Raw genomic sequence first — 14,244 nt, 5'->3', positions numbered from 1 at the left:
ATGAAATTACAGTATGCTATAGAAACAGAGGATACTCTGCCGAATTTTTAAAAAAATTTATAAGACTAGAACCTAATAATGATGGATTCATCTATGCTTGATTATTGTGTTTGTTTGTATTGATTTTATAGGTAGTTATGAAATTACGGTATGCTATAGAAACAGAGGATACTCTGTCGAATTTTTTAAAAAATTTATAAGACTATAACTTAATATAAGTTTTTTTCTAACTTATTAGGAATTTAATATTGTTATTAGTATGGATAAATCATGGATGCTTGAGAGGAGAGAAACATCACAATTTCAAGATGGATTCAACAAATTTTTAGAGTTTTGCCTAAAGAATTGTAGAGTTTATGTGCAAATGACAATTTCTGAAGGGGAGAACATACCAAATAGGCGAGGCCCAACAAAGAAGAACAATATCAATAATCAAAAAGCTAAGGGAATAAAGAGAAATATTCAGTTTAATTATAAAGGTCAACCTATAGGGAAAGCATATAGTGAGATGCAATCGTACCTTGTAGTTAAAACTAGGAGAACGGTCTCTCTCAATTATAAGGATTGGAGACAAGTCCCACAAGAATTGAAGAATAGAATATGGGAGGATGTATATGTAAGAAAATATTTTAATCACTTTAATATATTGATCATTTTCATGAATTACTTTGCATTTCATTAATCATTTTCTTTCTATTTCAGGGTGCCTTTAACATTCCAGAAAATTGGAAACCAGAATTAATTAAATGTGCGGGAAGAATGATGAGAGATTTTAAGACCAACATCACTAGTGACTACATCTACCCTTTAGCAGAAGACGGTCTGATAGATGAACTCCAAATCCTTCCTAAGAAATATCCAGAACTTGACCTAGAAGATTGGAGGACATTTGTTAGCCACCATTTATCTCCTGAGTTTATGGTACCATTATGTATATCTATTATGTATATGATTTATTAGTTTTGAAATACTAATAATTGCTTAAAAACTTATTGTTACTTATTTTTTGTAGGCTTTGCTGGCAGCACAACGTGAAAGAGCTCTCAAATATACTTCAAGGCATCGTACATCTCGTAGAGGGCTTGCCAATGTTAGAGAGGACTTGGTAAGTAATTCACATCACTATTTTACAACTGTCAACCTGTTATGAAGAATATTGCACTCACCAACTTTAATTAATTGTTGTATGTTGTAGAAAACTGAACTAGGTGTGGCAGATGTAGAATGGTACCAAGTTTGGATAAGAGCACGAGAAAAGAAGAAGGTTCTTGTCACAGATTTGGACAAACAAATTGAAGAAAGAATTGTAAGTGGTTTCAAGCAAGTATTTTAAAGTAATGTAGGAATGATAAAGTTCTTATAAGTCACTAATATAAGTGACCACTGGTTTGTTCCACAGAATGAGCTGAAAGAAAAAGTTAGTAGTGGAGAAATCATTGCAAAGGGTCGGAATGACATATTAACGCAAGCTTTAGGGACACCTGAGCACCCAGGGCGTGTTAGAGCACTTGGGTATGATATTATTTTTTTATTTGTTGCATTTAACTTAATTCTATAATATTTTAGTTTTTAAATAAATTTGGTTGATTATTGTAGGTCGTTTGCGAAGATTTCTTCCGTCTTTGGAAGAAAACCAAAAATAGCAACAGGATTGGCTGATGTTGTTAGTAAGAAAGATGCAGAAATTGTGAGGCTCAGAGCAGAACTTAAAGCTTTAGAGGAGGAGAAAGCTAAACAAGCAGGTGGGATAGATGATATGGATGAACACGACAACGATGACGAGCAGAACGACGAAGAATATCATACACCGTACATGCAGGATGACACACCGTACATGCAGGATGACACACCATACATGCAGGATGTGTTACTTTGTTCGGATAATATTCATAATGTGGTGGCAGAGGGTGTTATCATTGATGGGGTGGGTCCACTGACTATTCATGGTGTTCAACTGACAGACGAATATGTGAGGGTGCGAGTCACCAAAATGTTACAAGAGGATGCTAAAATCCCATTTTCTGTTGGGGAGATACGCTATGTTCGAGATACTAATGACGTATTCATTCCTTGGCCAAAAGAATTAATTATGACTGACCAGGTATAAACGAATTCTTTAATTTGTTACCTATTAAAATATTTGTTGGTCCATTATTTTAATATTATTTTTACTTGATGTTGCGTAGGGTCCTCTAAAAAAGAAACCTCCTATGTCAAAAAGTTCATCCAAGGATAAGACGAACCGTAATTCTTTGACTAGCCCACATCTGTCATCTGCTGGGTCTCACGTCAATCCATAAAACACTCTGACCGAAGGCCAACCATTTGCCGATCACATCATGAATCGCATCCATGTTAGCCTTCAGTTTATGGTGAGGGAATTTTGCAGAGTTAAGGGAATGAGCACAGTTGTCTCAATTCCAGTGGACCCATCATTCATGAATCGCGAGTCAATCTTTATAACTTCAGAGGATGTGGAGCAAGTTGCTACTTTGCATATGATTGGAGGCTCAGCAATGATATTTGGATTAAGGTATCCCTTCAACTAATTCTTTGGAATGAAATGAATTTAGAATCAGTTATGAGTACTGCTCTGTGATCTGTTGCAAATTTTCATAGTAAATTGAATGTTTACAGGTTTGGGTAGTCCTATTTATAGGGGAAAATCTGCCGAAATTTTTCAAAAATATTTAACAGTAAAGAAAATTTTGCAGATGCATTTGGGAGTCCCTATTTCCAAATCAGCGTGTCTTTTACAAATTTTTTGACATTGAACGTCTTAGCATTAATAATGTTAACGATGTAGAACGATCAACCATTGACTTGGCAAATTGGTTGATGACCATGGATAGAGTTGGTCAACTATACTTTATACTTTGGAACATACGGTAAGAAATAGTGTAAATTTTTCTTATTTGATTATTCATATATTAAAAATTTAATTATTTTACTTAACACGCTTCTTATTTTAGGGAACATTGGATGTTGGTGATTGCTATGCCAAAAGGAAAAATCGTGTTCTTGGATCCACTGAAATCACACAAACGTCCTGAAGAAATTGATTCAATGATAATGAGGTAAGTTTTAAATTTTTAAAAATATTTCTTAATATGCAACAACTATTACATGTTACTACATTTTAATAACTTTTGTTAATTTTCTTTTTTAAATAGTGCATATTATAAGGCTTCTTCCAATGAATTACTCAGCATTCCTACAAAGATATTCAGTGTTGCATGTCCAAGACAACCACAAAGTCATGAATGTGGTTTTTATGTGTTGAAGTACATTAGATATCTTGTACTGGCATCAAATGCAATGAATACCCTAAAAGAAAAAGTAAGTTCATTTTTTATAACTTATTTTGATATCGATAATCTATAAAATTAATTTATATTTATTAATTTTACAGTTTGGTGGGAAGACGCAATATTGTGAGATTGCAGACCTATTGCCAATCCAACACGAATGGTTAGGTCAATTGATGACATACATTTATCAGTAAGCCTATTTTGTTTATAAGTTTGTTTAGTTGTAAGTATAGTTTTTTGTAAATGTATTAATGTTAAGGCTAGTTATCTTACTTAAGTACTTGTGTTTTATATGCTCATGTATAACATTTTTAATTAATAAAAGTTATCATTTTTTCATTCAAAAAAAATTCTTAACCAATTTCAATTGTAAAAATATATATAATTGTAAATTCATATAATTAAATTGTTGAAAAAGAATTAGGCCAAAAAATATATATATTAATTAGACCATTTAAATAAAATTAGGCCAAATATATATATATATATAATAGAAATCGTCCATTTAAAAATAATCAGAAATATATATTAAATAAAAGGCAGGCACATTCTACTTCGGTTTTTACTAAGAACCGAAGTAGAAAGGGGACTTTCAACTTCGGTTTTTACTAAGATCCGAAGTAGAATGTCCCCTTTCTACTTCGGTTCTTAGTAAAAACCGAAGTTGAAAGTCCCCTTTCTACTTCGGTTCTTAGTAAAAACCGAAGTAGAAAGTAGCCCTTTTACATCGGTTTTACCTAAGAACCGAAGTGGAAAGTGCCAAGGATGGTCGCGTATATTCACTTTCTACTTCGGTTATTATGTAAAAACCGAAGTAGAAAGTGGAGATTCTACTTCAGTTTTTAACTAGTTTTTACTTCGCTTCGAACTACTGCGGTTGCGAATTTTAGCGAAAACCGAAGTAAAGGCTCATTTTCCTTGTTGTGCACGTGTCCCACGTCTTCCAGTGGGAGACGTTGGATGTCTCACTTATACATGAAATGTCTTCCACTGGTAGATGTGCCACGTGTCCCACGTCTCCCCATGGGAGACGTTGGATATCCCCTTGGCCACGTATACAACATATTTTCAACGTCTTCCACCGTTTTTAATGTCTTCCAATTGTAGCCACTAATAAAAACTTTCAATGTCTCCCACCATTAAACATTTAAAATCCCTGCTAAGTTTTAATGTCTTACACCAATGGTGCAAGGCTTTGTAGGGAGTCATTGTATATCAAATTTGTTGTAGTGTCAAGATAAGAGTAGTGATACGTGTCACCAAATTGTATAACCTTTATATAGTCATTGAATAAAGACAAAATACTAGTCATGCATTTGTCAAACAAACTCAGTCATTGTTTTAATGTTATTTTTTAGTTTATGTTGGGTTGATATTGTATAGGTTTAGGTTTATGTATAGTTGACTAATATCATTTTGTTTTTGTGTTGTTTAGATTTTATGTATATTTGTTTTCATGTTGTTTTTTAGTTTTTTAAGTTTATGTATAGTTGTTATGTTGTTGTGTTGATTTCTCATTGAGTAAATTTTTAGTTTTTCTTGACACATTTTAAAATGCATTGGTAAGTTTTTTAATGTTTTTTTTTTAGTTTATTTTGGATATATGTTTAGTTGTTTTGAGACATATTTTAAGTTTATTTTTGATACATTTAAAAATACAAGGAGAGGTTGTTTTTTTTTTTTAGTTTATTTTGAATTATGCAATGAATTGATGTCTAATTTCTTTTTCAACACTGTATTGTTGTCGTGTCGCATTTAATAATGAATTTTTTGATGTTGTTTTTCTGTGGGATGATGTTTAGCGTAAATTGTCTTTTTGTAAATTTGAAATATTAAAATCGTATTTTTGAAAACTTGAGTTAGTAAAAATGTAAAAAAAAAAATCATAAAAAATGAGTATTTATGAAAGAACCCTAAATAAATTAATTAAATACATATAATTTTGGATGTGATATCACAACAAAATTTAAAGTATATATTGCAACAATTTCTTACTTAAGAACCGAAGTAAGAGACCCCTATTATTTTAGTGTTCAAACTCCTTTTGTTTCCTCAGGAATAATGTACTTATTTGTGAACCGAAGTAAATCCAATATATAAAAACCAAAGAAAAATATTAGTAGGTATTCTTTTTGTAATCGCATGCTTAATGATCATACTATGTTGGTCAATTACAACGTTGTTCTTATTTTCTGTCTAATATTATTATTATAATTTTATTTCTGTATTTATTATATCAATTTGCAATAATAACATAAATAAATAACATGACGTAGTCGTACTGTGGTAGCGAACAAAAAAAAATAAAGAGTATTTGATAGATATTAGTTCATTTGGATCACATATATTATTGTGTTCACATATCTACTACGTCTAAATAGACATTTATAATATAAATTCATATCATCGTACGGAAAAAAGACTATGTCATACATTGGTGTGATATGATATTCTTGTTTTTTAAACCAAGTTGGTACCACTCTTTATCTTTATAGTAGAGTTTTGAGATGTTATTTATTTATTTTATTATTTATTATATATTATTATTACAATAATATATAATACGTATTAAATATATTATATAGAATATAAGTGTCTTATGTTACAAATAGTATGAATGTGTAACTAAATAAGAAATTAGAATATCAATTATCTTCTATTAAAAATAAAGAAGTTTCTTCTCCAATCATTGGGGTGTGATTTGAATATCATGATTTTTTTTTACCTTAAATATGGTAGTTTGTGATCTTAAAGGTTATCGTATTATTTAAAAAAAAATTATAAACAATGTTTTGGTTTAATCTTTATTTTAATATGTTTATGCCATTTTTTTATATATATAATAATATTTATTTATTTAAAATTTATATGACAATCATAAAAATATAATAAAAATAATTAATAAATTTTATAAATAAAATATATAAATATTTGAAAAAAAAGCTGTTTCGTTTAGTGCAAGTATTAAGCACATATATTATGTATGTATATCTTAATAAGTTATCTGAATTTAAATAGTTTGATAAAATTAATTAACTAGACAAAAATGTGCTTATAAACAAGAGAAATACATAAATTAAGGATTTCGACACAATAATCATACGTGCCTGTAAAATTTTAATTAGTTCAATATATGTGGACTAAGTGAAATAATACCTAATTTATTACAATATATATGTTAGGAATATTACACTTATAGGGAAGACGATGAGAAGATATTTAACCCATTTTACAAGTGTATATATATATATTCTCTATGGACTTTTTATCAATAAACCTCATATATATATGTAAAGTGTTCTAAAGTGCATATAGATTGGTCGGGTTTTACAATGCTATTAGTTGGTGTTTATAACCTTGTTGTAACATAACAATTTTTAGTTGTAACATTTTTTATTATTTTTTTAATAAGTATTCTAATAATTAAACAATAAAAAACAAATTAAGCATAGGATAATTTCTTTTAAAATTTATCTTTAAAAAAATACGGACATGCATTCAATTAATAATTCTGTCATAAACAAACGCTCAAACATTTGTGTTATTTTTACCAATAATTGATTGAAATATAGTTATTTCTCACACAAGAAATTAGTAAACTAGCATTACATAGTGCCATATTTATAGATTATAAAATAAAACAAAATAAGATACATACTTTCCCTCCCATTTACTTCAAATGTAACCTTGTTTCTTTGTCAAAGAAATAGCCAAGTTTATGTAGTGCCAATTTTCATTGGCCATTGATTCGATGATTTTGTGAGTGAACCTCTCAAATAAATCATCCATGATACATTCTCCAAATTGTTTCATCAGAATAGGTTCCAAAACTGCTCTCATATAATCTGAAACATACTTCCCTCTATTGTATTTATCTATATTATCTTCATCAACATTAGTACTATTATTGATTTTTCCTTTTTCTTCGTTGAACCCAGCATCCCAAGCAATTTCGAAAACTTCAAGCTTCTGTAACTCAAAAGATCCTTCGTCTTCAATCACCATTCTCACTTCTTTCGCAGTGGGACAATACACTGGCATGTTAAAATTGTCCAAACTTTTCTCTTCAACTATACCCTAAAATAATAGATTATTATTATTATTATATATATATAATATTTGCATGTACATTAAATAAAGTTTATATATATTATATTACACAAAATGGTACCTGGGAGACCATGTCATTCAACGCCCTCCCCATTATCTCCATCTTATGTTTAGGGTCATTACTTGTAGCACTGCCCATCATTGTTAGTACCATACATCCACCAGTGACAATTTCCTCTGAACGATACCTTAAAAAGGTTGTGAAATTCTCTTGAAACTGACTCAAGTATGCTTTCCCAACCACATCAGGACTTGCTTTCGTAATATAAATATTCCCTTTGTTATGTGCTTCTCCGGTCTCGCTAACCAACCCTTTGGGAGTCTTGAAACATATTAATATAAATTTAGTATCTTTGGTCGAATAAAACAATAATTTCAAATAAGTGTCGTCTAAACAATATTTAATAATAGTAAATCATGATATTTTATATATATACCTTGGACAACCAATGTAAACTGTAAGAAGAATGAAAGAAGTGTATGAAGTTATTAGGGAAAAGCCTTTCGTAGAAGCTCCCTGGCATGGCCATGACAAAGCATAAGGGACGATCAAACTTTCCTCCCGTCTCATTCTTCTTCTTCTTCTTCAGCCTCTCATAGAAGCTCGAAAGTGATTGAAAGACAGTGTTGAAATCGTTTCCAGGAAGATCATTGAGGAACACTTGGAATGTCAATGGCTTCTTCTTCTTCATAGTCATTTGGTTTATTATTTCATCTAAAATATAAGATGTAACAGCCAAAGAGTTTGGCCCGGAAGAGCAACCCAAGTCAGCTATTCTCATACAATCTGGGAATATATTACAGTAAGCTTCCAAAGCACTCTCTTCCACCGTGGCTTTCACTTTTGAAATAACCATCTTCTGCAATATTATATAATCACCACACATATATATTAACAGTCAGATGATATATGAAATATATATATATATACACATACATATATTTATGTATACTGTTCATACTTGAAGTGAGGAGTTTTCTGCGTAGCTTTCCTTGCCGACACCACCTTTCATGTGGAGAACTTGCTTCTCTTCCATATTTTTTTTCTTCGTATGATTGTGTGGATGAGAGATGCTGAGATGAAATATTAAGAAAAGTGATGGGATATGAGGACTATTTATAATGACAATGTGTTGTCGATACCACTTCACAAATTTCAAAGTTGTTGTAGTTCGTTGGATTAATTAAAAATAAATCCGACGGCATAGATTAAGCATATGTGAATGTATACAATATTATTTAAGAAATTATAGTAAATGAACCATTATCATTTTATTTATTTATTTATTTAAGAGTATATAACTTTAATATATTATTTTTGTTCAATTAGTTTTTATTTTAAAAATATATTCACTTTTTAAGTTTTTTATGGGTCGTTAATTAGTATATTATTTTCTAACTAATAACTAATGTATATGTAATTTGTTGTATGCATGCTATATAAATATATATATTTATATGCTATATAAATATATATATTTATATACTAGATACAAGCGACATGTTCACGTATGTTTAGTTTTATTTATAAAATATATTAATTATTTTTATTAAATTTATAATAATGTCATATAAATTTCAAATAAATATCTTATTTTAGTTAAATAATTTATTTATTTTTGTTTAAGTTTATGTTTCTTCTAATTTTTTAATTTGAGAAAGACAACAAGAGAATATATATTATATGTTTAATGTAGTATTAAATATTATACGTGAATTTTTAATTTAAGTTTCTTGCTATTTTTTTTTAAAAGGAATTTATTAATAATTGACAATAGATTATATTATATATTTAATATGATATTATTCTAATAAGTGAGTTTCAGTGTAATTATATTTTATCTAAGTTATAAAACATATGATTTTATTATTTTTAAATAATTATTATTGTAAAATATCTAAAAAAATATCATATTTTAATTTTTTTAATTATTTATTATTTTTAAATAATTATCATTGTAAAATATCTCAAAATATCCTATTTTATTTGTTTAATTATTATTTTTTTGGTAATTCAGATCTGTATATTGCTAAAAAACAAACACTTTACGACTATCTCAGCACCATATTTGGCCTGTCATTTCTCTATTACAACTGGTTAAACCAATCTTGATCTATATGTTGTATTTTGTTCGGCATATAATTCCTAACTCTACTTTTTACATTACTTTGAATTCTGCTTACAACTATATATGCTCACTCTATATACTTTGTGATTCCACAATGCCTCATTTCTACACCACCATAGATGATAAACCAGAGCTGCAACAGTAGTTGAATACACTTGTTTTCTGAATCTTGTCATCCTTGCCTTAGCTACCCATCTCAGTAATTTCTGTATTGTACTTGCTGCTGTACGCCAATCCAACCATTCTTTGATTTGTTTCAGAGCTTGAAAACACAGATGGCATTCAAAAAATAAATGTTCTCTATTTTCCTTTTTTGTTCCACAGAACAGACAATATTCATCTGGAGCTACATGAAATCTGAATAGCCTCTCTTTCAGTTGCAGCCTATCTAATACAGCAAGCCATAATATAAATCTGTGTTGTAATCCTATTCCAGACTTCCTTGTACCACTTCACCGGCTGCTTAGCAGTAACCAAAGCTTGGTACCCTTCATTCATCGTATACTCTCCTCTTGAGAAAAGCTTCAACATCTGTAGGTCCTTTAATTTCTCCTTGACTTTAACTAGTTGCTTCCAATACCAGCTGCTCATGCTTGGTGCTTTATAAGTCCACTAGTTGGTATCCTTGATATATACTGCATTAATCCATTTTACCCATAAGGAATCTTTCTTTATTTCCACTGCCCACACATATTTCCCCATTGCTGCTATGTTCCATTCCTTTATCTTCCTAAACCCTAATCCTTCTTCTTTCTTAGTTGTACACATGTCTTCGCATGATACTAGTCCCGAACTTCTAAACTCAACCCCTCCTTTCCATAAAAAAATTCCTACATATTGATGCAATTTTTTGTAAGACTTTTTGAGGTAAAATTAGTACCTGTGCCCAATATGAATGGATGGTAAGAAGGACTGAATTCACCAATGTAGCTCTGCCTGCATATGATAGATTCTTGGTACTCCATATTTTGATCCTTTGAACCATTTTCTCCACTAGAATATCACACTCAGCTGCTGAGATTCTTGTTGGGCATATAGGAATCCCTAGATAGCAAAATGGAACTTTGCTACTAGTAAAGCTTGAAGCTGCTGTGACCCTTTTAACCTCTGCCTCTGCCATATTGCTGCAATATATCCCTGTTTTGGTTTCATTCAGATTGCAATCCAGAAGTAAGGGAAAAGAGTTTAAGTCCCTGAAGCAAGATATATATTGACTTATAATCGCCATGACAGAAAATCAATACATCATCTGCAAAACAGAGATGATTAAGCTTAAGTAAATCACATCTGTCATAAAATTTGAATCCCTCTTTCTTGCCAACTTTCAGCATGATTCTAGATAAGTATTCCATCACCAATACAAACAGTAGAGGAGATAAAGGGTCCCCCTGCCTAAGCCCTCTTTTTGCTTAAAAAAATCCATGTAAAACTCCATTAAACATTAGACTATATCTTGGAGTCCTAACACAGTTCATAATAAGACAAATAAAGCTATCAGGGAAGTTAAAAGTAGATAACATTTCTTCCAAAAATTCCCATTCAATCGTGTCATAGGCTTTCCTCAAATCCAATTTTATCATGCATTTTGGTTTTGAGTTTTTCCAACCAAAATGCCTAATCAAGTCCTGGAAAATCATTATGTTATGAGTGATGGACCTCCCTTGGACAAAGCCACTTTGGTTCGGAGCAATAATATCTGGTAGCACTTGCCGAAGTCTCTTGCATATCATCTTGGTTGCCACTTTGTATATCACATTACAGCAGGCTATGAGGCGGTAATCTTTCACAGATTCTGGGCATTTGCCTTTAGGAATCAGAGTTAAAGTTGTTGAATTAATTTCTTTCAACAGCTTCCCTGAGTGTAGAAATGATCTCACTGCCTCACAAACCTCATTTCCAACCACCTTCCAATTATCCTGGAAAAAGAAACTACTAAATCCATCAGGGCCTGGGGCCTTAGATCCAGGAATCTCAAACATTGTTTCCTTTACTTCTTCGTTATCATACTCTGAGAGTAAAATTTTGCAGTGAGCATCTGTTACCCTTGGACCTCTGTTAACTATGTTTGTCTGTACTGGCTTATTGTCCTCCATTTTACTTCTGAGTAGCCTTTGGTAAAATTGCATAAAGGCTGTGACTACTGCCAGTGGATTATCCACCCATCTCCCCTCCATGTCTTGGATTGCATAGATCCTATTCTCTGCCCTTCTCATCTTGATGCTCTTATGGAAAAAAAATTGGTGTTGTCATCCCCCTCTTTCAGCCATTGTACTTTCGCCTTCTGATAAAGAAATGACAGATACCTTTTATTTATTGCATTATATCTTGCTCTATCTTCTTTTTCATGTGTAATCAGCTCCTTATCATAGGGCTTCTGTTGTAATGCAATTTGACTATCAATCATTGCTTGATAACACTGAGTATTTGTAGCTTGAATATCTCCTATCTCAGATTTGTTCATTTCCCTTAATAGCTGTTTGACTCTCTTTAATTTCTTCACCAGCTGAAACATTGGAGTGCTTGTATCTTATTCCTGCCATATTGCTTTCAAACCCTCCTGAAATGTTGGATAATTTTGCCACATTCTGAAGTATCTAAAAGGTTTTTTTACCTTCTGCCATCGGGATACACAGATAAGCCCGCTGGGCAATGATCAAAATTACCCTCTGGTAAAAAAACTACTTTAGCTGTGGGAAACTTTTCTATCCAATCTTGGTTTGCCATTACCCTATTGATCTTGGAGTAAATCCATGCATGCTGATCTTGTTTGTTGTTCCAGGTATAAAATGACCCTGTATATTTTATATCTTCCACCCCACAACTCTCCACACACTCCTTGAAAGCACCTGATATTACGTGTTTATATTTTCCACCAATTCTTTCCTCAGCACTTAATATATCATTGAAATCCCCTAGAATAAGCCAAGGACCTCTACTCATAGCTGCAATTTCTTTTAAGTCATTCCATAGTGGTACCCTACCTTTCTCATCATTCAGAGCATATACATATGAAACCAAAAACTTTTCCTTCCCTGCCCTTGAAAATACTTCTAAATGCATTAGTTGGCTTGTACATTTCAAAATGTTGACTGAGAACATCTTCGGATTCCAGCTTACTATTATTCGACCTCCTTTATTCCATGCATTGTTTGAAGAGAAACACCACCCTACAAACATACTAGTGTATACAAACCCCAATTTATGAGTTTGTATTTTATTCTCAAGAGAGACCAACCAATCCCACATTCATTGAGTTGATCAATTTCTTTACCTCTTCCTGTTTGTGGCGATTGTTGATCCCCTGACATTCCAACTTAATATTCTATCCATTTCCTTGGGGAGGCTCTCCCCCTCCCTTCTGATTGTCATTAAACTATCCTTCCAATTCCTTGCCTGTATCCCTTAAAATCTGGAAATTATTAGAGACAGTAGTCACACTAGTTCCTTCTGATAGCACTTTCTTGCCATTCCTAACTGGAATAAATCCTTCCTGATCCGCCCCTGGAGGCTTCTCCACCTGTCCATCTCCTTCTTCTTTCTTTTTAACCACCCATTTCTGTCTCACCTCTCCTTCCTTCTTGCATAACTCAGACCTATGTCCTAATCCATGATATTTCCCACATGTAATCAGGAGCCATTCATATTTCACTGTGAAATGAATGTCCTTATGCAACTCATTAGTAAATGAAATTATTTCAGGAAAATCTTGCTTTATCTTCACTTCAACCAGCACCCTAGGATATAGCAATCTTTCTATATTCCTGGTGAAAGAGTCTATCATCAGTGGATCCCCAATATGTTTCATTATTTTAAACAGGGCACGTTCCCCCCAGTATTTGATATCTAACCCATAAATATGAATCCACATTGGGGCTGAAGTAACATCTTTTTTCTTGAAATCTGTATGAGCATCCCAAGGCTTCATCACTACAGGCTTATTATCAAAGAACATGTATCCTCCGTTCAATATATTGTCCTTGATATTCGGATCCTCAAATCGAATGATATATACTCCATGTGCTATAGCTCCTATTTTGTCTATTCCTTTATCTTTCCAAATTCTTCGAGCATACCCCTCAAACACACTTAATGGTGGATTGGCCCCTATTACATAACAGACCATTGCTGAATTCCAGTATGCTATTTCATCCTCTATATCCTCCATATCGATTTTGACCCCTTCAGATGCTATCGTTTCCCCATCTAAGGAATCATCAAATTTAGTGTTTAAATTTTGCATCTCTTGCCTTGATCGAAGAATCGGAGCCAGAACAGATTTACTTGACCTTATTTGCGTAGCACACCTCTGCATATTTTCCATATATCGATTACAGTCCATTTGGAGAGCCTGTTGTTGTTGAGTCCGTTCCTTGCTTCGATCGATTTCATCTTCGATTGATCCATCCTTCACATCACCTTCATCTTCCGAGAACTCAATCGCCTCCACTCCTAAGATCTCCTCCATTGCTTTAGTCTTGACCACCGGATCCGAAGAAGACGATCCTCTCTTCCTAGGTCCTTTTGTCACCGGCGTTTTACCCATTTTTTGCTTCATCTTTCTCTTCGCCATAGCTCCAGCGTCTGCTGAGAGAAAAACACTTTAATTATCATTGTAAAATATCTAAAAAAATATCCTAATTTAATTTTTTTAATTATTTATTTTATTTTATTTAAGTTTAATTTTAAGGGTTTAC

At 32.0% G+C, this 14,244-nt stretch overlaps 1 protein-coding gene across 1 annotated transcript; it reads right to left on the bottom strand.

Annotated features, from left to right (window-relative positions):
• Positions 1-6,824: 6,824 nt before the first annotated feature.
• LOC133783835 (probable caffeine synthase MTL2) lies at positions 6,825-8,486 on the bottom strand. Its single transcript, XM_062223454.1, has 4 exons — positions 8,384-8,486; positions 7,859-8,281; positions 7,483-7,743; positions 6,825-7,388 (listed from the first exon to the last, which is right to left on the bottom strand). The coding sequence occupies exons 1-4, from the start codon at positions 8,456-8,458 to the stop codon at positions 6,987-6,989; spliced, it is 1,161 nt and encodes a 386-aa protein (XP_062079438.1). The 5' UTR covers positions 8,459-8,486; the 3' UTR covers positions 6,825-6,986.
• Positions 8,487-14,244: the final 5,758 nt, after the last annotated feature.

The sequence above is a fragment of the Humulus lupulus genome, chromosome 6, assembly GCF_963169125.1.
Source record: "Humulus lupulus chromosome 6, drHumLupu1.1, whole genome shotgun sequence".
Lineage (NCBI taxonomy): Eukaryota > Viridiplantae > Streptophyta > Magnoliopsida > Rosales > Cannabaceae > Humulus > Humulus lupulus.
Note: the sequence above shows the minus strand (reverse complement) of the source record. Positions and strands in the feature narration are given on the sequence as shown.